Source organism: Marmota monax, unplaced genomic scaffold (assembly GCF_021218885.2).
Source record: "Marmota monax isolate L192 unplaced genomic scaffold, Marmota_monax_Labrador192_F-V1.1 WCK01_AAM20220418_F8-fsc00036, whole genome shotgun sequence".
In the NCBI taxonomy this organism is placed as follows: Eukaryota; Metazoa; Chordata; class Mammalia; order Rodentia; family Sciuridae; genus Marmota; species Marmota monax.
The window spans coordinates 6485311-6510196 of NW_026694491.1; the positions used below are offsets into that span (position 1 = coordinate 6485311).

The following is a 24886-nucleotide window of genomic DNA, read 5'->3' on the forward strand; positions in this document are numbered from 1 at the left end:
CTTGCTTTGCATGACATTTCATAAACATCTATTGCTTTTTACGCTATAGAGCTGGGCATGATGGCTCACACCTTATAATCCCAGTGTCTCGGAGGCTAAGGCAGGAGGATGGTGAATTCAAAGCCAGCCTCAACAACTCAATGAGGCCCTATCTCTAAAATATTTTTTAAAAAAATGGGCTGGAGATGTGACTGGTTAAGAACCCCGGGGTTCAGTCCCCAGTATCAAAAATAAAAACCTATATTGAAGTGTACATAAAAAGCTATAAAGCCTCAAAAGATTTTAGAAACCTACATAAGCTACGTCACTTTCTTTATGCCACCATAATGTAAATTTCTGTATGAGCAGATTCTGAGTATGTGAGGCTATTGGTAAATATTGAAGAAAAATACATGAAACAGTTGAAACCACCTCAGTCAACTACAGTAATTACCTACAACTAATTCTTAAAATCATACTTTAATAAATTAGTGATTACCTAGATAGCACTGCAGAGCTTCTCTTTTCTTTCAGCTGAATCCTTAAGTAAAATATCCCTACCTAAATGATATAGGTTTCTTCTAGGTAGTCACATTAAGGCAAAAACATGTACTTTACCCATTTCAAAATTTAAAAAAAGTACCTACCTGACCCTAAAACTTCAGAAAGCTCATATAAACAAAACAAAACCACAAAGGATTGTTTTCATTTTTATTTGATGTTTCCAAATATAAAAAAGTCAAGATTCTTATACCAATTATCTCAAATAAGACCATGCAGAGCAATTCAGTGTTTACAGCAGTTACTTCCCCCTCCAGTTTTTGCTGCTCTTTATACAATAGTGTGATAGACAGGAAATTGGATAGCATGTGCTTGGATGGAAAAATGTCATCTTTACAAAACAACATGCAGGGCAGATTCTACTTTGTCTGCAAATCAAATTTACAGTAACTGCTTTTTCATGAGGAACAAGGAACCGAAAAATTAAGTGCCCAATTTTATTCAACTACCCCACAAATAAGCACAATTAACAGCCTCAACACCTTGCAAACTTTGGAGGGTTGAGATGGTAGACATTTTACTGGTTATCTTTAGTAGTGGATTCCACTATTTAACCTGGAAATGTTGGCTTTTCAAGTAAATTTCCTTGGGGCTTTCCTCTAATTTTGCTAGATCAGGTTCCACAAGAACAGTGAAGAAATTTTAAAAGTGAAACTGTAAGGTACTCTGTAGTATTATACACATTTTTGCTAGTTGCATAGGTGAATGACAGATGTTTTGCTAAATGGCACTGAAGAAAATCCTGACGGCACTACTTAGACCAAAATGTTTCTGACCAAAGAAAATTATACAACAATATTTATAGGCTAACTTTTAAGAGATGGTTGACATTAATACTGTACATTTTTTACATGTCAAATACATAGTCCAAGAGTTTATAAAATAAGTTCATGCATTATTACCTCTAAGAATATCATGTACAAGATAAACCCCCCAAGTACTCTTGACAGCATTTCAGGTGGAAGCAGTCTTATATACAAAAACAATCCAGTTTGTCTGCTGTGTTAAGTGTATAATTTAAACAAATTTCAGAGATTACTGAGAAAAAAAATCTTAAGTCCATTGGTGATTGACACAAATCTGTGGGATTTAAAATGTTTCCTTTTTTAAAAACACTCAGAATACATAACCTCTGTACAAAGAAAAATATAAAAATTCTGATGATCACATTTGATTATACTACATAATTTAGGATAAAATGTCACTGGTTAAGTTTTTCTACTTTACTCCTTCCGTTGACAGCATTAATTTGTGAACTATGTTTATATTTAGTTCAGCTGCCTTTAATGGCACAAGATCTCATTTTCAAAACGGCACCAATTTTCCTGAAATATAAGAGCTCTATTTTTAGCAGCAATTATATTTTTAAAGGTTAGCAGTTATATAGAGAGCAAATATTTTAACTATACCTTTTCTACTTTATACTCACCAGTTACAATATTTACAAAAGTGTTTTTTTTTCCTCTCCCCTTATTTCTGACCTTGTTGGGGGAAGTGCAGGAGTTTCAATCCAGGTACTTATTTGTTTTAGATGGGATGCCTGATTTTTAAAGTGAGTATAAAGGGTAAGATGAAATAATTTTTAGTTCAGGTGTGTTTAGTGCCCCAAAAGTTATGACAAATAGTAATTACTGACAACCTAAAAAAGATGAGACATTTGAAGGTGCCTTAACAATCTTAAGCCCACAGCAGCTGAACAGCAAGGTGGCCTTTGTATTTCACTGTGGTGCAGCCATCACTGACTTGGCCCTGAAGGTGAGATTCTAATCCTGTGGTTTTTGGTAAATCTAAATTAAAACTGAAAATGTTTTAAGGGCAATTAACATTGAGGGAAATATGGTTCCAAGATATTCTATGTAAGAGATCAATGACAAAGGGAATTGGCAACTGAGCATGCTAAATAAATTCCGTGAATACTGTCTTCATGATAAGATGTATTTACTACATCATGCATTTTGCTAACAGTATTTCCGTAAAAATCACCAACTCACTATAGAGTAATATTTTGTGTTAAATTACTATTGAATTTTAGGGAAAATAGCCATTTCAGGTTGACAGCAACATAATAATACTAATTATGCAAATTTAGAGAAGAGTTGACAAATTTCCCAAATATCAAATTGAAGTCCTTTGCCCGAACAGTTAAGGACCATACAGAGACAGTCCAAATGTGCAATTTATGATTTTAAATTCTTATCCTATGAAACAAGTTCTGGAATGGATGGATTTCTTTAATACTACGAATATTTTCCATTAATTCCCACCACAGAAAGATTTGTTGACTATATTAATGCTGCAAATGAGAAAACAATTTAGGGGGAACATACCCACAAGTAATTTGATCTGATAAAAGACTGATGCCAAATGGACAGATCAAAACAAAAACCCTAAAAAAATGCTGTGGAAAAAAATGACAAAAATAACATGAGGGGGCACAGTTAAGGCATCTAAAAAAATTCCACATGGCTTTGGCTTATTAAAAATATTTTACACTTTTTTTTTAAAAAGAAGATTTGAAAGCATCTGAAAAACATGCAAATTGTTTGAAATCCCTGCATGGCAAATTCAGACAGTTGCGAGCATCATTCAGATGTTTGCCAAGGAAAGTGAAGAAGCCTCTCCCCAAGAGATCACACATGGTCGGGGAGGCCCTCCCCAAACTCTCTATCTTACACTAGATGGCAACCCCGAGGTCTGTGCGGCAGTCACAAACAAGGCATTATTATCTGGAAGGGAAGGTACTGTGGAATTTCCATTGCTTGGGGAGCAACCCAGCTTTAGCTTTTCCAGATACTCTGCATGTACAGGTTTATGACACTGGAGAACTTTGATTGCATCTTCTACTTTGAACCACTCTCTCTTTCTTCCTAGAGAATAGTATGACAACAGTTACTATACAGTCAATTTTAAATAGCAAGCTGCACTCTACTAACAATGACCTTTACCCCCACCCTCCCAAATAACTCTTTAGAAACAGCTTAAACAATGTTTCAGGAAAGAGTTTTAAGATAATTCAGAAGACCAGAGAGCAAAAAGAATAGGAACTCACCTATATTAACAGAATCTTCCCAGTCTTCTAATATTTCAGTGACTGTAAGAACATAAACATATGTTCTGTGCTTTCGGTCTTGGTTCTGCTTGAGTATAAAAAGAAAAGCATTTTAATCTACAGGAATAAGCCAAGTATGTATTTTCAGGGGAAAAATAAACAGTTCTGGCATAGCACTGACTAAGCAACAGTCAATTATTCTCAGTTGTACAGTTTAGCAAAAGTTATTTAAAGAAATTAAAGTTTAAAAGATGAGAACTGGAGCTTCTTCACCAATGATGAAACTAGCTCCGAATATTAATTTTTTCTTTTTTGGTACTGAAGATTAAACCCACAGTTGCTCTACCACTGAGCTAATCACCAGCCTCTTCTTGAGACAGGGTTCATTTAGTTGCCCATGCTGACATAGAAAACTTGTGAACTTCCACCGCAGCTGGAATTATAGTTGTGCAACACCACACGTGGCCTAATAGTAAACTTTTTAACATTGACTTACATATATTCAACATTGTTTTCATAAATAAAATCTTATAATTTGGAACCTATATTAAAAGAACCATATTCTTTTTACACTAGCTCCTATTCCCTGGGGCTAATTCTGACAACCATTCAGTGCTGTGAAAAATTGCTTCCTTCAGGATATATGTAGAGAAAAAGTACCAGTTCCTATAGAATATTCCAGTTTATCCAGATACACAGAAAAGCACAGTCCTACCAACCCAGACTGGGGCTTCTTGAACTTGGTTATACTTGATTACTCAGAATGGGGGAAAATTGTTTTAAGAGAAAATTCACTTGTGGATAAAGCCAAAGTGTTGATATTTTTATACACACAGCCAGGTTTCAGAATACCTGGGTTAATGCCCTTCTTAAAAACTATCTTTTAAACCAGCACACACCTCTAATCCCAGCAGCTGGGAAGGCTGAGACAGCAGGATTATGAGTTTAAAGCCAGCAGAAGCAAGGTGCTAAGCAACTCAGTGAGACCCTGTCTCTTACAAAATAGAGTTGGGGATGTGGCTCAGTGGTAGAGTGCCCCTGAATTCAATACCCAGTACCTCCCCCCTCCCAAAAATCATTATGCTTGAAACTCAATTTTGTCCTTATTAAAACTGGCACCTAGTCTTGTCTCTAAAAATTTGAATAAAAGGTGGATTTAAAATGAAGGGACTCACTTTCATTCCAATTAAATTTAGTCGTTTGCTGTAGTCTAAGACTTTAAATAATTGCCCCGATTTTTTTCCTACCACAAATAACCTGAATAATCCAATCAGTTTATTGTGTCTTTGGGAAGGAGTATGAACAGCAAATTAGACACATGGTAAGTCACTTATTAGTTTTTATTATTACTATTATTTCTCTTCATCATCATCATCATTTGCTACTTTCCAGTGCTGAGGATAAAACCCAGGGCCTCACACAAGCTAGACAACTGCTCTAATACTGAGCCACATCCCCAGTACTATTTTTCTTTATTTTTTAAAATTGTTTTTCTTATTTCTATGCCTAGCAAGTAATATTTATCTGTTACACTACATTCATAAATTCATTGAAATCACTGGGGCAAAAGGGCAAAACGATTCTGTTTTATTTTCTAAGGGAAAAGATATATTGATTGACATTTTCTGTTGAATAGTACTTGGAAAACAATACTGTTACCTTCCAATATTTTGAGCTTTATGAGTTTTCTTCAAAGACCTGTCACCATATTGACAAATGTCACTTGAACTATGATATTTGAATTACTGAAAACAAATCTTTTCCAGTTTAACCAGGAGATGGTGCTATGAAACTGGGTAAAACAAGTGCTGAATTCTGAAAAGTCTGAATGCTTATGCTTTTAGGACTTTACTCTAAAAACTACTGAATACTTGTGAGAGTCATCAATTCTCCCAAGTGCTGAACAACTGGAATTCTGAATTTCCTAAAAGCATAAAAATAAAATTATATGGTTTTACCTTAAAGACTGAACTATCCCTTAAATATTATCTTGAAAAAATAATGTCCCCATGTTTCTAGTATCCCATATATCTAGGACTGGAAATGCACTGATTTTACTATACTGCCAATGGGGGTAATTACTACCATAATAATGCTGTATAAAAATGGATGGTATATAAAAAAAGGTGAAGTGGCTTTTACTTACCTCCTCCTTTTCTAATCCTTATGACTACCTTGCCTACAGATAGTATTAGAGGAATGTCTGGTTCAGACTGCTGCCAGATTATCTTGCTGATCTTCAAAAGGAATAAATGCTATAAACAGCAAGGTGAGGATTACTTTTGTAACTCACCTCAAATATACCCAGGAGTCTTCCTAGTTTTCCTTTGACTCCTGCCTATTAAAAAAAAAAAGGATGAAATGCAAATATTTATCTTTTCATAATAATGTAATTTACATAAGTTATTCTGTCTCTTTCAATTTTTGAATCTAAACAGAATGGGCCTTCCCATACCAAATCACTATCTTCCTGCTTCTGTGAAGTTTTTTGGCCATACCAAGATTCAGGTCCTGTGGTTTGCTATAAAATAATGGCTTCATTTTTTTCTACATGTGACTCCTTATTGATCAGATTATTGTTTTATAAGAAGTGGCAAGAATTGATAGAAATTAGATTTTCTACCAATTTGGGTCAAACATGAATGAAACCAGACTTCTGTAAATACACACTTCGTCTTCTTAAAGATCCATCTTTCCCCTTTCTTCTTTTCCCATGGCTTAGATTTAGGATTCTTCTATGCACCCTTATATTACACAGTCCTCATTATTTATTCCTAGCATTGTAACCAACCTATTGCAACTTCAGTTGTTCCCCATTTCATACTACAAATGAATACCACTGGACATGCCGTTCCCTCTACTTAAGGTGTCCTTCCTTCAGGAAATTGCTATTATTACCAACCTACTGCTGTGAAACCTCTCCTTATGTACAAAGCCTAAGAATGGGCTTATGCATTCCCTTCCCATTTATAACAGCACCACTACTCACTTTGTTGTTTTGCCTTCGAGTAAGTTAAGTTCTATCAACTGAAAGAATACAAGCAAGCCCCTTGTGCTTTTTATACATGAGGGAGTGTCATATTTTATTGATCTTGATGACAAAAGTAGTAAAACAAACGCAATTGCTTCTTTTTTTAAATTTTAATTTATTTATTTATATGTGGTGCTGAGGTTCTACTCAGGGCCTCACACATGCTAGGCGAGCGCTCTACCGCTGAGTCACAACCCCAGCCCCAGCAATTGCTTCTTACTCATTTGTGATAGAATTACAGCTTATGACCCATGCATTCCTGTTCGATGTTAATACTAACCTTGCCAAGGCCATAATATTACACACTGATCACTGATCAAGTAATCAGGACAATCAGGAAGTTACATGTCAATATGATTCTGAGCAACTTCCACACTGACTTTACCTCAATTTTACCAGGTTAAAAAAAACAAAACAAACAAAAAAAACACGTGGTTTACCAAAATGCTAACTACAGTCACATGGTTATCGGTGTTCTATCAGAAAACAACGAAAAAGCACTGCTGGGACCTGCTTAACTTCTTGCCTTCTCCTCAGTGTTGCTGAGCAAAATACCTTGTTTGTACACCTCACACAGAAGACCCTTCTGTAGAATCCCAATGTACAGTGTGTGTGAAAGGAGAATAAATGACCATTCACCTCACCTCCTCATAAACTTCCCTCACGGCAGCACCGCCGGGCTCCTCCTCAGGCTCCATTCCTCCTCCTGGGACAATCCACTGGTCTGGGTACCGACTGCTACTCACCAACAGCACCTGCAAGACCCACCGTGACCATGTATTTCCAGCCTGAGAAGCACTATGGATACAAACAACATTCTCAAACCTTTGCAAGGTTGTAGTTCATTCTTAAATGTCTTTAAAATTACTAAGAGTACACCTTATGCTACCAAAAAGGTTTGTGTTTCCAAAGACCAAAAATCCAACAATATAACTACATTACTAAACCATTCTGTATTTAATGAGATAATTTAAATATTAGATTCAATTAGTAAAATTTCCCAATTCTTGGATACTAACAAAGGATACAAGCAAAGACTTCATTTACTAATCCTAAAGTTGAACACACTGGGGTTTGCAGTTTTATCAGTTATTCTTTAGTTAGGAAATCTTTAATTACTCTTCCATATAAGGATATGACCATAGATGTGTCACCTTGTTAAAATGTAATGAATACCTGGAAGACTACAGATGCTGTGAAAAAGGAACAGGGAAATGCATGTATAATCAATGCTTGGTACATAGAACTGTCATTTTTATGCTCATCATTAGCAAATTCCATCACCACCTGTTTTGTTTGGTACAGTTTATGAGCTAAGAAGGGTTTTTCTATTTTTAAAACAGATGACATTTATAAATATTTCAGTGTCCATAGGTAAAATTTTATTAGAACCAAGTCACACTCATTCACTTGTACATATTAATCTGGCTGATTTATCCTTTAAGAGCAGAGGTGAATTATATTTACACTATACAGCCTGTAAAGTCTAAAATACTTATCTGGCTTTTTATAGGAACACTCTACAGAACTCTCATCAAGGACACCATTAAGCCTGAACTATATAAATTCTTCAAAACAACAGACCCCCACTATATTATCAAGACAAGTATCCTAGATGTTAACTATTTAATAGTACCTGGAATAGTATTACATACCAGTCTTAAAAATGAAATCTGTGGTCTAGGTTAGGTCAAAATCCACTCAAGTTTTAAAAGAATGACAAAATCTTTATCAATGTCAAATGATATTATGAAGGTAACATGTTTTAACCACAACAATAATGTTGCAAAATTATCACAGAATATTGCTTTCAAGTAAATTTAAACAAAAGTTAATCTCCGATGTGGGTACTGATATATATATATTTTTGACATGCACTACAGCAGTTCTATCTCCCTAGCTCTTTCCTTCGTTCACAGCCAGTACTGATGCCTCCTCCTACTTGAGGTAGGGTAACAGGAACTTTACCTTTCCCAACGACAAGTTCAGACTGTCAGTAGTTCAAACTTCTACCTTCCCCCTAAATCCCCCAACGGCTGAGTAGGAAGAAAATGCCTATTTAGGCAATATACCTCCCTTACTATAAAAGAGTACACCTTTGCCTAGGGACACACCTTCATCACAGCCAATGATCATTTACAAGAGAGTCAGCATTGTTTCACTCTAGATCTGGACACGGCTTTATTGCTTGCACTGACATCATTCCTTGAAGCAAATAACTTGTTGTAAAACAGTAACAAAACCAGAGAAAGCACTGAAAACTAACATGATGGCTGACAAGGTCTTAGTGGAATTACTGATGCCTATTCTTTGAGGGTAGCAAGTTCAAAACTAGCAATTTTGATAAAATGAAATGTAAGACAGCTTTAAATTTAAATAATACTAAGTAGTTACGTATCAAAATCAGAAGCTAAACAGCCACAGTTAATGAAATGTAGTGAGTATCAGAAGACATAGGTTTGATTCCAAAGGTGACTGCACAGAAGATTATAACCAAGGTGTTCCATTCCTTGATACACATAAGGTATGTGCTAATAAGCAACCTTCAGTGCATTGGTTTCCTTGTGTGAAAAGAGAAATAATTATTCTTATAGGATTGGTGTTAATGAGAATTTAATATCTTAAAGCCAGGGGTGGTGGCACACACCTGTAATCCCAGCAGCTTGGAAGGCTGAGGCAGGAGGATCATTAGCTCAAAGCCAGCCTCAGCAATTTAGCAAGGTCTTGTGTCCAGATAAAATGTAAAAAAGTACTCTAGATAAAATCTAAAAGAGGGCTGGGGATGTGGCTCAGTGGGAAAGCATCCCTAAGCTCAATCCCTTGTTCCAAAAAAATAAAATAAAAAAATCTTAGGTCCGGTCATTCTTGGCCACTACTAACTAGTTCTCTATCCTCCCCACTTATTGACTTGGATTAATTTACCAAGAATTAGGTGCATCACCCAATGGTACTAATTCTATTTGTTTTATAGTTACTGAGAAATAATGATGCTATCATGGCAGAAAAAGATGCATCAAAAAGACTGTAAAGATTAATTGAAGATAGGCTATTAAAACTACTATGGACACTAGGAGCAATGGTGTATGCCCTTAATCCCAGCAACTAGGGAGTCTGAAGCAGGAAGATGGTAAATTCGAGATTAGTCTCAGCAATTTAGCAAGGCCTTAAGCAACTTAAAGAGACCCTGTCTCAAAATAAAGAAAAGGACTGGGGATGTAGCTCAATGGTAAAGTGCCCTTGGGTTCAATCCCCAGTATAGAAAAGAATGGGAGAAAAAGTAAAATCCATTAAAAACCTAAAGTCTCTATGTTCAAATTCTTAAAAATGCAAATCAAATTTCAAAACCATTGTAATGTATTCATAAAGGAGGTTTGGGCTGGGAATGTATCTCAATGTTAGAACTTTGAGTTCACTCCCAAGCACTGCAAAAAAAAAAAAAAAAAAAAAAGTTTGGGGGGCAGCTATTGAGTATCTAGGCCAATCCAAGGTCTTGGTCCTACATCAATACTTGCAAATTAAATGCTAAACTAAAAAATATTTAAAGTGTATCTTATGCCACTGGGAAAATAATTGGCAACTACTGGTTCTGACTGCAGGGTTAGAGACCTATTTTTCTGGTCACAAGGTATGAGTTACATATAACCTGATTTTACTTGCTTTATTATCTTACTATACAATACTATGCTTTCTTAGCAACTATTTTTTTTGGGGGGGGCACCAGGGACTGAACCCAGGGCACTTAACCACTGAGCCACTTCACCAGTCCTTCTTAATATTTTATGTAGAGACAGGGTCTCTCTGCGTTGCTTACAGCCTGGCTAAGTTGCTGAGGCTGACCTTGAACTCCATCCTCCTTCGAGTCCTAAAAAAAATAAAAATAAAATTCCAAGGGTCACATATCTAGGTCAATGACTATATGTTCTCAATTCTCCAAGACTGTCTTTAATAGCTAAATTATATAAGATTATTAATGTTGGAAAACCCCCTAGCATAGACTGTGTCGGCTTTTCTGAATTAACATTTTAGCCTCATATTTTAAAACCAAACCAGTATCATCAATAGGACATCTACATATGACTAAATTTTCTTCCAAAAGTCACCAACTCATGGAACCACCGAGTGGGTCAACATCTCCCTTTCATAAATTATTTAGAAAGTTCCATGAAACACATCTACATAAATTTTTTGGACAAGTTGACTTAGTCTAATCAAAGAATGAAGATTGCCTCTGTTCATACAAGTGTATCTTTAAAAAAACAAAACAAAACAAAAAATTTACACTAGACCAGAACTGAGCTCTTACATGCCCTTGATCTGCCTCTACCTCCAGCCTGACTTTTGACCTATTCATGCCTTTTTGAGCATGAAACACATTTGCCAGCAAAATCTTATGGATTTTTTAAGATGAATTAAAATTCAGTTTCTCATTCCACTAGTAATTTCAAGGACCATGTATTGGAAAACACAGATCCAGCACCTTAAAGACACATACTTTTCGGAGCAAGAAAAACATGTTAATTATTTACTTATAATTTCCATCAAAAAGATTCCCTTTTTAAAGTTCTTTGTGAAAATGGACTAGTAAGAAAGAAATATATTCATGGCATCAAACTAAATCCATTTACTTTTTGTCTTTATAATCTTCAATCTTTAGATGGCAAGAATAATCTATCTCTTGTCAGACATAGTAATTCAGCATAAATTCCTGAACTTAAGGAGAAACACTCAAGAAATCAGTTTATTTTGTTTTTTTTTCTCCCATAATAAGTATTCAACTCAGGGCTTCACACATGCTAGGCAAGCACTCTATCAGAATATTTTATATTTTATCTTTTGTTTTGAGATAGGATCTCCTACAGGCATTCTATACACAAGAGGTTAGGTCTGCCAGGGTGGAAGAAATAAATCTGGCCAGGCGTGGTGGTGCACGCTTATAATCCCAGAGGCTTGGTAGGAGGATCATAAGTGAAAGGCCCGTCTCAGCAACTTAGCAAGATCCTGTCTCAAAATAAAAAATAAAAAGGGCTGGGGATGTGGCTCAGTGGTTGGTTAAGTGCCCCTGGGTTCAGTCCCTGGTGCCAAAAAAAAAAAAAAAAGACAATTAACACAGCCCCTGTCCCCCTCAACCAGCCCCCCAAACTGAGTGGTCAGATTTTTGAGGCCAACTAGGACAGCCAAGCAATTCTGTAATTAACTAGGTCCATCATGGGCATGAGAAATGGCTATGGAATTCCACAAACCATCCACAGCACTAGATGAATACGGATTGATGAAAAACTGACAGCACTCTGTGAGATGTGCATATTTTAATTAGGCCAACAAGAGAGGATAAAATGGCTATTTTTAGGCAGGAGATTGTGATTAAGATTAATGCACATGAATTTATCAGTATTTTCTAAGCACTTCCTACTTTGTCTCCAAGTACCAACACCTGCTCTATTTCAGAGGGTTTTAAGAATGACAATATGAAAGTCAGTTTGTTTATACTTCATCTTAGAGTTTTCTCCACTTCTCTTTCAAGAGAAAGGGTTCACTAAATTAAAAAGCCTAGTTTTGGGGCTGGGGTTGTAGCTCAGTGATAGAGTGCTTCCCAGTGAGAGGCAAGGCTCTGCATTAGATTCTCAGCACCACATAAAAATAACACAAAGGGCTTTAAAAAAAAAAAAAGCCTAGGATTACCAGAACCCTGTAATCCCATCAACTCAGGAGACTGAAGCAGGAGGATCCAAGTTCCAGCTCAGCCAGGGCAACTGAGACCCTGTCTCAAAAAAAGCATCACACCTTTCTGTTAGTACAAATTTAAAATCTTCTTTGCAATTTTCTTTCAAGATTGATGTCTAGTATAATGAACAACTGAAACTTTGTTTCCTAGATAAACCTTTGGGATGCTAGTACTATACTGACCACAGATTGTTTTACTAGGTATGAATTCACATTCTCAGCTTCATTATTCTTTTTCTAATACAGGTCAGTGGGAAAAGTAAAATATTAATAGCTAGTTATTTATATACATGTAGAGTTCCACAATTGATTTTTTTTAATTTTTTTTCTTTTGAAGTACTGAGGACTCAGCCCAGGACCTTTCATGTGCTTAGCAAGCACTGTATTTAGCTACACACTCCAGTCCCACTACACAATTTATTTTAAAGGCCTTTTTTGGTTTGTTTTGGTGAAGACAATTACCTAATCACAACATACTGTTTCCTACAATTACATTAATTTTTTTTTAAAAAAGGGCAGATGCTCATGAGTCCTTCTCATAAGTACTGGAAGCATTTAAACCCCACAGAATCATCGTAAAGTATTATCATTTGCTATCCCCCCAAAGCACACTAACAGGCAAATAAACATTTCTATAATATCCTCAATCTACTGAAAAGATAGTTAGCATGTTAATTATGTTCTAAAAATGGTACAACTGACCTAACAAAGCTCATGTAAAATCTCATTAAGACTAACAGCTATCAGAGCTATACGTGGTCACTAAGGTTTTAAATTTATTTTCCATATCCACTGTCAGGAGATATGTCACGTTGATAAGATGACAGATGAAAGTAGACATCCAACCTTCCATATAAACCAGGGCTGAGACCAAACAGATTTAAAGACTACTCATTCCACCAAGATACAGAACCAGACTTTAATCACATTCAAACCTCAAAGCCAAAACTGTCCAGAGTGGTGGACACCAAGACATTTCCTCTTACCCCATTCAACCTGACTACCTTCACATAAGCATTCCTCCACCTACACTACACTGCTGCTTCTTTACTTTACCCTGTTTTGCATGCCCTGGACAAATACCAGAAAAACATCATTCGAAATGTAATGATGGCACATGCCTGTAATCCCAGCTATTTACAAGTCCCTGTCTCAAAAATAAAAAGGACTAGGGATATGGTGCAGTGGTATAGTGCTCCCGGCAGCACTGTTTCAATCCCCAGCACTGCAAAGCCCCAAACAACAACAACAATTAAAACAAAAAACAAAAACTCTGACACAATCTACTTCTATCATTGTTAGCCATTTCAAAGGAATTTAACCAAAATTAGGTGAGCAGCAGGGGATGAACATCCACCATGCACAAACGGTCATTTGAAAAGATTGTAGGTTTAACAATGGCTAGGATACACCTAAGACCCTAAGGAAAAAAGAGATGAAAATGTTATAGAAGTGCATTTCCTCAAACAAGGTAGTTGGTTAGTGACTTATACAGCAGCCCTTTTTTAGGTCTGGGAGGGCTATCGGCAAGAGGATGGTGAGTTCAAAGGCAGCCTCAGCAACTTAGTAAGGCCCTAAGCAACTCAGCAAGACCCTGTCTCTAAATATAAAAAAGGGGTAGGGATGTGGCTCAGTGATTAAGTGCCCCTGGGTTCAATCCCTGGTACCAAAAAAAAAAAAAAAAAGTTACTAGCCATGTGTGGTGGCTCATGCCTGTCATCCCAACTACTTGGAAGGCTGAGGCAGGAGGATCTCAAATTTGAAACCAGCTTCAGCAATTCAGTGAGAAAATAATTCTCAAAATAAAAAGGCGTGGGGAGGTTGCTCAGTGGTAGAGCACTTACCTAGCATGTATGAGGACCTGGGTTCAATTCCCAAGACCAATAAAGGGATGCAGGGGTGTGAGGAAGCTATCTTTGGACAGTATTTAATCTTAATGAAACATTAGCCCCAGAGTATATATATGAAAGGGGTGGACTAACTACTGATTTAAAGTGTAAAGACGGAGACTTTAATTGTACTAGTGGAGGCTTAATTGTACTAATAATTCTAATTAGTACTGTTACTATTTATTAGTGCTTTCTGAGACTACCTTGTCTTTGTTTTATGATTTTGTAGAATTCAGATTTTCCATGAATATATACTCAGTATTACAGCAGACCATCTGCAGAAGATGCAGCCACTGGCTCTGGGAGGTTAAAAGCTAATTACAGCACCAAGTCCAATGGCAGAGTAGTAGTCAGATTTTAGGACCGATAATGTCTCTCTTGCAACTGTGCCTAGATTCCATCCAGGATCAAGTCATTTCTATTTCTCATCTTGGCAGTATTCCTATTTTGCTGGCATTTTGCTAGTGTATTCATGCTTAAATAAATCTAAACTCTAAATGTCCTTTGTTCAAAACTAAGAGTTCCTTTCCTGTCTAACAAGTCCTTAGCCTTATTTTAAGGCACTCTATGTTTTAACTATTCCTTGTTTTTTGGTATCCCAAGCTGTAGCATTATAGACCACAGTCCCAAGTCTTACTCTGTTTGGGATGCTTGGTCCTTTTCCTGCATTCTGAAATGACTCACTTTGGATGTGAATCCCAGAGCACCTGAAAGCACTTTTATCTTACTGTACTTCCCTTTTAATCAGTCATTTGTCTAACCTGCCACTACAGGATATGAATTGAGACTTCATCTTTGCACTGTTCAAACTATATATATGCAAATATGCTCAAAGTTAACCAATTTTCAGTTACCTATTTGTAAAGGTGTTGGCATCTTTCACTAAACAAGCACAGTCTACAGGAAAATTATTTTGTGAGCTTGTTTCAAAGCCCAACTGCCAAAACTGAAGGTGGTTCTCCACAGAAATAATTTTCTGGAGAGGCTGATTGAATAAATCTAAGACTTTAAAGCAAAACATCTGGCCTCTAAATGTATATATTTTTTTAAATTTTTTGGTACTGAGGATTTAACCCAGGGGCAGTTTACTACTTACTGACCTACATCATGACCTTTTTTGAGACAGTCTTGCTAAATTGCTAAGGCTGGTCATGAATTTGGAATCCTCCTGCTTCACCCTCCCAAGTTGTTGGGATTACACTAGTTGGCTCTAAAGGCATCTGTGACCTTGGGACAAGTTACCTATTTTCTTCCTGTATAAATTCTAATACTTATTTCCCTCATAGGGCAGAATAAAGATAAAAATGAGAAAAAATATATATAAAGCCACCCTCAAAAGAAAACAGACTCTGCTATCAGAACAATCTTCTTTCCAGAACCACCTGTTCTAAAGAACTTACTGAGAACTCACTCAGTACCAGGAGAGCCAGATGTGAGCTCTACACAGCTTTTTATGGTCAAATAGCAATTACTTTTATTTCAACTTATACTCATCCTCAAAATATGCATTTAAATGTCCTCACCAGATCTAGGTGTTCTTAATCCAGCACAAGGAAACATCAGTTAGAGAGGTGGGTATAAGCTGGTTTGCATCCTACTCTTGGAAGGCTAGCAATGTAATTTCAACAGAGTGGAAGCAAATTCAGTGTTCCTGGACATCTTACTAAAAGTTTTGCTAGAGTTTATTCTATAATTACCATGTAACAGAGCCTCAACTGTACACAACCAAAGAAATGAAGATTTTGAAGAGCTACAACAGATGTTAAAGTTGGCTGTACATTTTACTTCAGAGAATTTCAGAGTCTTCCCTCTGTATATCCTCTAACAAGCTGATTCACTGGTTTCTCAATCAATTATTACTTACAAAAAAAATCAATTATTACTTACAAAAAAAAATCAATTATTACTTACAAAGTTTTACACAATGGCATCTCTAATATATTAACCAAATCTTATCCCTTACTTCATTTTATTTAACAGAGCTAGACTATTTACTCAACTACAGGCTATGAATTTGGTAGTTATTTTACAAAAAAAAATAATCCCCCCCTCCCACCCTGGCAGTGATGGGGATCAAACCCAAGGCCTCTTTCCAGGTAGGAAAGATCTCTACCACCGAGATATACCCCTGGACCAAGGATAAACAATTTCCAAGCATAAAAACAACCCACTTATCTGCTAAGGTAATTCTTGAAGCTCTTGTCAGACTAAGTTACCATATGCAATATGGATCACTTTGACTTCCTCCATCTCCTATATATTCCCTTAGGGACTTAAAAAAAAAATTAACAAAGTCTGAATTTCCAAGTTCACATTATGGCAAGACTTCAAAGGTAATACTTTCAGAAAGACTTTGAAGCTCGGTCTCACAAAATCTCACTCATTCAACAAATGTGTGCATCTAATTGCTATTGGCCAGTCCCTCCTAGGAGCCCAGCATCAGAAGTACGGATTGGGCACCGAATTCTGACTCCACCACTTTCTAACTGTGTCATTTGGGCAAAGCATTTATGCTCTGTACTGTCTTCCTCACCTCTAACAGGAAAAACCAGTACTACCTCCAAGTGTTAAAGGGATTACATGTAACAAACTTTCCTCTGGCTGTACCTAGCACATTGTAAACTCTCAACTAAGAATATGATCATAAAATAAGTCAGACAAGATCCTTGATTCTTACTGTGATCACTGTTAGCTATATTCTTCTACAAAGTATGTGTTCCTCCAATATGATCCTTCCTTCAAAAACCTAATTTTTTTTTTTTGGTAGTACACAGTTGATGCTTGTTGGCTTTGTTCATTCTGCAAATGTTAGAGATCCTACTCCTGGTAGTTTCTAATTCTATGTAGATTCATCTGAAAGACACTGGTTTTCTCTAGAAACACCTTCAGAACTTAGGTTTAACATTTAAAGGACTCCAAAAGAGCACTGATGAACCAACCCAAAGGTTGATTAGCCCTAAAGGCAATAGTGTCTTTAAAATAAAAAAAAAAGGGGGAGTGGGGTGGGTGGCAAAAGTTTAGAGAGTACAATTTTCAGGCACGTGATTTTTTTGTTAGCAAGAACTAACCACTGAGTGTATACTATAAGTCGTACCTACCAGAACTATAGAGACTAGTAATAAGGAAGCCATTAAATTCCCATCTCCAGCTTTAGCCTGGTATTTTATTGGTCACAATTATGGAAACATAAATCTGAATGTTAACTTTTCTCCTATCAAATCATTTTAGGAACGACAGTGTTAAAAATTTTCATCAGCTACCAAGTGGCTTATTGCCCTAAGCAAATTCAAAACAGTGAGCTATTTTAAAATTAAGTAAACGTAAGTGAAATAAGTAAAAACCGCTCTTCTGGGAAACCCCCCCACCTCGCCCCAGCCTATGAACCCAAAGCTGAGGAGTTATGTAGCAGATTGACTGCTTGCTTTTGGAGAAGACCGCTCTTTTCCAGATGTCAAGCCAAAAAGCAAAGTAAAGAAGCCTTGATAAATATGCTAAGACTAGCAGTTATTGTCTGAAAATGGCAACTTTCCCCATTTCTAGTTTATTTTAGTCCTTTGGGTGACATCCGACATCTTTCAGTACCCACCTTTCTGCAGTCAGAAAAACTTTTAAGAGGCCATTTTTTAAAACGAAGTATAATTATGCCAACTGTATCTGAGCTCATGGGTCCACTTGACTAGACCGAAGGCGATTTCGCTTTAAAGCCCGGGGAGGACCTGCTACTTGTTCCACAAACCAACCTAGATTTAATCCGAAACCGCAAGCTGCAGTAACGTGGAAAGGAAATATAAAAGGAAGGGCCCGGCTGCAACACGCCATTTCTGCCCTCCGTTAGCACCGGAGGTTTATCCAGCTTTAAGCTCAACTCGCACGTTAAGATGGTGACTCGCGCTAGGTGAGACCTTCCCGGGGGCCAGGAGGCGCCTCGGCCTCCCGTCCTCACGCTGGCCCCGACGGAGAGGGCCGGACTGGGCGAGCCCCTTTGTCTCCGCGATCAGCCGGGAGAAAGGAAGGAAGGAGGGTGGGAGGGAGCAGCGAGAGGCTCCAATCGCCCCGGCGCGGCGCGGCGCAGACCGAGGGTCGGCGGGGACCCGGCGAAGGACCACCCGCCCGCTGCCCCCGAGGCCCCGCGGAGCGCAGCGTGCGCCGGCCGCTCACCTCGTCCTCCTGCTCGCTCCGGAAGCACAGGCACGCCGCCCGCTTCTTGAAGCCCTCGCGGTCATAGGTCCGCGTCTGGTTGGGCTTGAACTTCATCATAGAGGCGGGCTCTTGCTGCCGAGGCTGCTCCGGCCGCCGCCGAGGGGGCCCAGCCGCCGCCACCCCGCCGGGGAGTAGGGGCGAGGGCGAGTCGGTGGCTCGGCGCGCCGGTAGAAAGGCGGCGGCGCGGGGAGTGGCAGCGAGGCCGGTTAGTCCCGGGGCCGACGGCCGCTCCGACGCGGTGCAGGACGCGAGCGCGGGTCACTGGAGCCCGGGTGCCGGGATGGAAGCGCCGCCTCTGCCCCGGCGTCCGCCTTTCTCCATGGAGCCCGCCGCCTCTCGCCTGCGCTCCTCCTGTCGCCGCCGTCAGGGGGAAGAGCGAGGCTCGAGGCTCGAGGCTCGCGCCACGCGGAGACAGTTGCGAGGACTCGCGCGGACAGAGCAGCAGCGCTGCGGCGGCTGCGCGCCGCCCCCTCCACCACTATTTAAGCGGCCCTGCGCGCCACCGCCCCCCGCGCGCGCCATCCTGCGCGCGCCACCGCGCCTGCGTGTCCGGACCGTTGCGGCGGGGCGGGGCCTCGTCCTCCCGGGGGCGGGGCTGCGCGCTCGCGGACTCGGGTTCTGAGGGGCCTCGCGGCTGGGGCTAGATCGAGCGTGGAGTGACCGTGCCTCCGTGCAATGACAGTGAATGGAAGGAAGCCAAGACCCCCGTCCCTCCCTCCCTATTTACAAGGGTCCTCCCGCGACTTTCCTCTGAGGACCCTAAATATTTTCTCCTCAAGAGGGGAGCTAAGTACATTGAGCCCCTGCAAAGTTGCACACTGGTCAGGAAATGCCAGAGGCACCGCAGCGACTGTAGAGGCTCCGCGGTGACCATAGAGTCGTGAAGGCCTAGAAAGGTTGAGACTTTCATTAAGGGTTTCTTTTCTTCTTCTTTTTTATTTCCCCCGAAACGGGAGAAGAAGGGCAAATTTCCTCATTAACTGTTTTTCTTCTTTCTTTCGTCTCCTTCTCTTTGCTTGGGGATGGTTCGCGTTCTCTTTTAGAGTCAGCTCAAGCCTAATCATAGTTTTGAAAATTGTTCTGATCCCCCCACTTTGTCTTACCCTCCAGAATGTATCTGTTAATTCTAGTTAATGGCTATCGTTTACTGTTTTTCCTGTGTGTCTTCTGCTAAGTAACAGGCACAGTTGGGTGCAGAGGCCACAAACACTAAATAACTGGAATTTGTTGCTATCTGGCAACTTGCAGTCTTAGGGACTTGAGGCAAACAACTTCAAAATTTCAGTGTCATAGAAGCCCGGAGAAAGAAGCCAAGAGGCCTGGTATTAAAGAACCCCTTAACCCACCCCTACCCCTCCTTCCACAGAGGCCTTCCATGCTTAGGTCTATGCACATCTGTTTCTTTTTCATTCTTGGAGCCTCCTGTGTGCCAGGCGCTGGCATCTAACAAAACAAGTCAGCCTCTGCCTTTCCAGGTACTTAGGGACTTTAGAGCAGACAGTCAAATGTTAATCACAAGGGTTCCTATAAAACACCAATGTGCTGAGGTGGCAGGTGGTAGAGGGAGGGAGATTTAGCCAAATCTGGAAAACAAAAAACTTCCTGAGGTAGTGGGGAGCCCTGCAGGAGGTGGAGGGGGAGGAGGAGAAGAAGGACCTGAGAGGAGCCAGAGGTGATGAACTTTCAAGGTAAAGGGAACTGGGATTTATGCAAAAGCTAGTGGGGGAGGGAGTGAGAAGAGCTCTAAGAAATTAAAGAAAAAAAAGAAAGAAAGAAAGCTGGGAGCAGTGGTGCACACCTGTAATTTCAGTAGTTTGGGAGGCTGAGGCAGGAGGAGCACTAGTTCAAAGTCAGCCCCTGCAATTTAGGAAGACCCTCTCTCAAAATATAAAGTAAAAAGGACTGGGGATTTAGCTCAGTGGTAAAGCACCTCTGGGTTCAATCCCCAGGACCAAAAAAGAAAAGAAAGAAAAAGCCAGTGTGGCTGAAGAGAGGGAGGGAAGCTGGTTCCATCTCAGACAAGGCCCTACCCCTGAAAGCTGGGGGACCCTTGGAGAACTGGATCAGAGTACTGACCTTCCCCTTTTAAACTCTGACTTTCTTTTTGAGACTCCTGCATCTAACTCATCTTACCTACTGAACCTAACAGATGCAAGTTTATAGAATGAGTTAATGTTGAATAAGTGGTTTGAGGAATGGGGCTTCACCACAATTAAAAATCAAGTCTGTACAGAGACATTTTCTAAGCCTTAGCTTTCTTATTGAAGTCATGTGAAGTTTAACTATTTCCGGAATTTACAAGCAGAAGCAGAACACATCTAACTGGGGATTCCAGTACAGCTAATATGCAAATATTATTCTTAGATAATTGGTTCACATTGATAAAGTGATTAACCTAATTTTGGGGGGAAGGTTCTGGGGATTGAAATAGGGGTGCTTTGCCACTGAGCCACATCCCTAGTCCTTTGTTGTTGTTGTTTTTGAGATAGTCTCTTTCAATTGTCCAGACTGACCTTATCTTCCTGCCTCAGTCTCCCAAATTGCTGGGATTACAGCTAGAGAGGCTGAGGCAGGAGGACAGTAAACTCAAGATCAGCCTGGGCAATTTAGCAAAATCCTGTCTCAAAATAAACAGTAAAAGCCGGGCAGGGTGGTGTGTGCCTATAATCTCAGAGACTTGGGAGGTTGAGGCATGAGGATCACAAATTCAAGGCCAGCCTCAGCAATTTTGTGAGGCCCTAAGCAATTTAGAGAGGCCCTGTTTCAAAATAAAAAATGAAAAGGACCGGGAATGTGGCTGAGTGGTTAAGCATCCTTGGGTTCAATCCCTGGCACCAAAAATACATAAATAAAAAAATTTTAAAAATAAAATGTAAATATTTTATTTTTACATTTGGGTATGGAGCTCAGTATTAGAATGTCTTGGATTCAATTCCCAGTACTGTAAAACAAAGAACAAAGAGACAGAATTAACTGAGAAGGAAAGGAGAGGATGTCTGGAACCAAATTGCTAAAGGGAGGAAAAGCAGCAGCAGCAGCAGCAGCAGCAGCACAGAACCAGTTAAGTGGAGCCCTGGGGCTGCTTTCTCCAGCTTCCAGGCCACTGGGCTTGGTTGCTTCATCTCTGAGTCTCAGCTTTTCTCACCTTGTACAAGGCTTACCCAAGATAACACAGTGAGTCTAAAAGGGCTTTGGAACTGTAATACATTTAGACAAACACGTGTTATTAACAAGAAAAGTTTCATTAGCACTCTCTCCTCCTTTTCCTTTTTCTTAAAGACCAGAAGAGTAATGGACTGACATTTGGAGAAGGCTCAAAATTTTGACCATGTGGAGAGAGGGTTTTTTTTTTTTTTAGTTTTACTTTGTTTGCAGTACTGAACTACAACCTCAACTCCACTCCCCTTTATTTACTTATTTATTTTTTTTACAGGGTCTTACTAAATTACCCAGGCTGGCCTTGAACTTGTGATCCTCTTGCTCTAGCCTCCAAGTAGCTTGTATTATAGGTGTGAGCCACAATACCTGATGAGGGAGGGGACTTAATATAAAAGAAATGCTGCACTGAGTTTGTTTTTGTTACTGGAGATTGAACTCTGGGGCTCTCTACCACTGCGTTTACTTATTTATTTTTTTAATTTTGAAAAATTGTCTTGCCAAATTATTTAGGGCCTCTCCAAATTACTGAGGCTGGATTTGAATTTGTGACCATTCTGCTTTAGCTTCCTGAGTTGCTGGGATTACATGCCTCACTGTACCTGGCTACAGTGAATTATTTAAACCGAAGAATGCTTTGATAATATAATTAACCGTGGCCCTCCACACATAGACAATATTTATTTATCTGTATATTACAGTTATTTGAGCTAGACCTGACAGAAAAGGAAACTCATATGACTTTTTAAAATGAGAGAATAGAGAAATGAAAGTCTTCATTTTCCTATGTCAGCTCCTCAGTGTTGGGGTGCATACCCCAAACCAAAGCTCCCTGCTAAGTATTGTTTAATATGTATTATGCATCTGAAATGAGCTTAGGCAGTGTTCAAAGCTGAGATCATATCTAGTCAGATCACAGTTGAGATAAGACACAGGCCTGTTTTTTCTCTGCGGGGCCAGTAAGGACTGGGCTGCACTGGCTGGTTCACTTGAGATCAAAGTCCAGTTTCAAATTAATTTCTGTTTAGTTCATTTACCACAGTATTGTCTTACCTGAAACTTTTTATCCCAGAGCTATTTTTTTCCACTATTTTTAAATTTTCTGAGCTTTCAGAAAGAGACACAGTTTAACATTGGCTGTATAGGGGACATTTTTTCCCAAGTCCTTTTAAGACTGTATTCAATGAAGAGTGACCAACACAAAGGCTTGCTGCCTTCTCTTGTATCAGAAAGTTACACAAGTTCCTTCTGTTAGTAACACTGTGATATGAGGCTTCATGATGGTGTACACATGTAACTCAGGAGGTTGAGGCAGGAGGATCACATATTTGAGGCCAGACTTAGCAATTTAGCAAGCCCTGTCCCAAATAAAAATAAAAAGGGCTGGGGATGGGCTGGGGTTGTGGTTCAGTGGTAGAGCACTTGCCTAGCATGCGTGAGGCACTGAGCTTGATTCTTAGCACCACATATATATAAATAAAGTCCATTGACAACTAAGAAAATACTTTAAAAAGCGGGGTGAGGGTGCTGTGGCTGTAGCTCACTGATAAAGTGGGTTCAAATCCCCAGTACCTAACAAATAAAATAGAACAAAATAAAAAGTGTTGGAGATGTAGGTCAGTGGAAAAGTGCCCCGTTCAATCCCCAGTATCAAAACAAACAAACAAAAAACCTGTGATAATGACAAATAATCCCTTCCTATGTCTTGCTAATGGTAATAATAGCTATTCTTTACTGAGTGTTAGTCAGTGCCTGGGTGATTTACATGACCTCATTTGAATGATGCCAACAGTAGCCCTATGAGGCTGCTACTTTTTATGGTCCCCATTTTACAGGCTGAGGAACGCAGGGGCAATATTTCTTCACAGCTCAAGTTCTTAACCCCTGCATTGTATTACTGTGCACTTGTTCTACCGTTTCTGTTCCATGGTGATTATTTGTATGTGTTAAATTCTAACATCAGGTGGGGAGGGATTGTCTTTGATTTTTTTAAAGTGAAAAAAGAATCTAATGGGGATTTAGAGAAGCTCATGAGGTGGGGAATGGAAGTGGAAATCTAGATTACAATTTCATTTACTCTGAAGTGATTTCCCCCCCTTTTACAAAGGCACAAATGAGAATGAAATAGATAAATTTAAAAAATTAAAAATCCTTAAACTGGATGTGACAGCACAGGTCTGTAATCCCAGCTACTCTGGAGGCTGAAGCAGGAGGGTCAATTTCAAGGTCAGCCTTAGCAATTTTGTGAAACCCTCAGCAATTTACTGAGACCCTGTCTCAAAATAAAAACAACTGCTGGGTGTGTTGGCGCAGGCCGGTAATCCCAGCTGCTTGGGATTCTGAGAAAATCGAAAGTTGAAAGCCAGCCTCAGCAACTGCAAGGTGCTAAGCAACTCAGTGAGACCCTGTCTCTAAATAAAATACAAAATATTTTCCACTGTAATGACGACAACGTGCCCCTGAGTTCAATCACTGGAACTCCCCCACCCCCTGCAAATAAATAAATAAATAAATAAATAGTACTGGGGATGTATCTCAGTGGCAAAGCAACCCTGGGGTTCAATCCCAGTACCTCCTCCAAATAAATAAAATAAAAAGGGGCAGGGGGTATAGCTCAGTGGTAGAGCACATCTGGGTTCAATCCCAGTATATCACAAAACAAATAAATAGGTAAAATAAAAGCCTTAAATTATAACGTTTAAAAAAAATCCAACCAACATTTAAAATTTAAATGAAGACTTTTTGTTTTGACTGTTTATAAACTCTCAGAATACAGAAATGATCTTCAGATTTACAATTTATTTGTTATTTTTATCAATTCCTACTTACTGCAGAACACTTTGTTTCACAAGCATTATGTTTATAAGCAGTTTTCTGTGGCTGCTGAAAATGTTTACTAGGAAGAGCAGTTCTTTCCTTCTTTATCATTCAGGGAAAGGTGTATGCCAAGGAGTTATCTCTCTGCAAAGGCATGACTTGACATTTTCACAAACTTCTTCAGGCCAGCATTTTGACCTACTGCTTCATTTGGAGATGGAATTCTTCATTTTAGAATAAAGGCAAAACTAAAACACAAAAACTCCCAAACAAACAAAAAAAAGAATATTTGTGTATAAGATGTTAATCAATTGTAATACAAAGACTTTGTTTTAATCTGGATTCTAACAAACTAAAAATATTCAAAAGGGCATTTATTGGATAATCATTTGGTTCTGGATATCTGGAATTACTGACCAAATATTTGGTGAGATTAAGCAAGTGTTACTGTTTTTGGGGAGTGTAATGTTTAAAGGGGGACTG

General features: G+C 39.1%; 1 protein-coding gene across 2 annotated transcripts; it reads right to left on the reverse strand.

The window, feature by feature from the left end:
- Nucleotides 1-676: 676 nt before the first annotated feature.
- Nudt4 (nudix hydrolase 4) lies at nt 677-18904 on the reverse strand. 2 transcript variants are annotated; one of them, XM_046419251.2, is made up of 5 exons: nt 18389-18904; nt 7265-7375; nt 5883-5927; nt 3590-3677; nt 677-3407 (listed from the first exon to the last, which is right to left on the reverse strand). In XM_046419251.2, exons 1-5 carry the CDS (start codon nt 18485-18487, stop codon nt 3205-3207), a joined length of 546 nt encoding a protein of 181 aa, XP_046275207.1. In that variant the 5' UTR covers nt 18488-18904; the 3' UTR covers nt 677-3204. The 2 variants fall into 2 exon arrangements, with proteins under 2 accessions (XP_046275207.1, XP_046275205.1); XM_046419249.2 differs by having other exon boundaries at nt 7265-7418; nt 18389-18901.
- Nucleotides 18905-24886: the final 5982 nt, after the last annotated feature.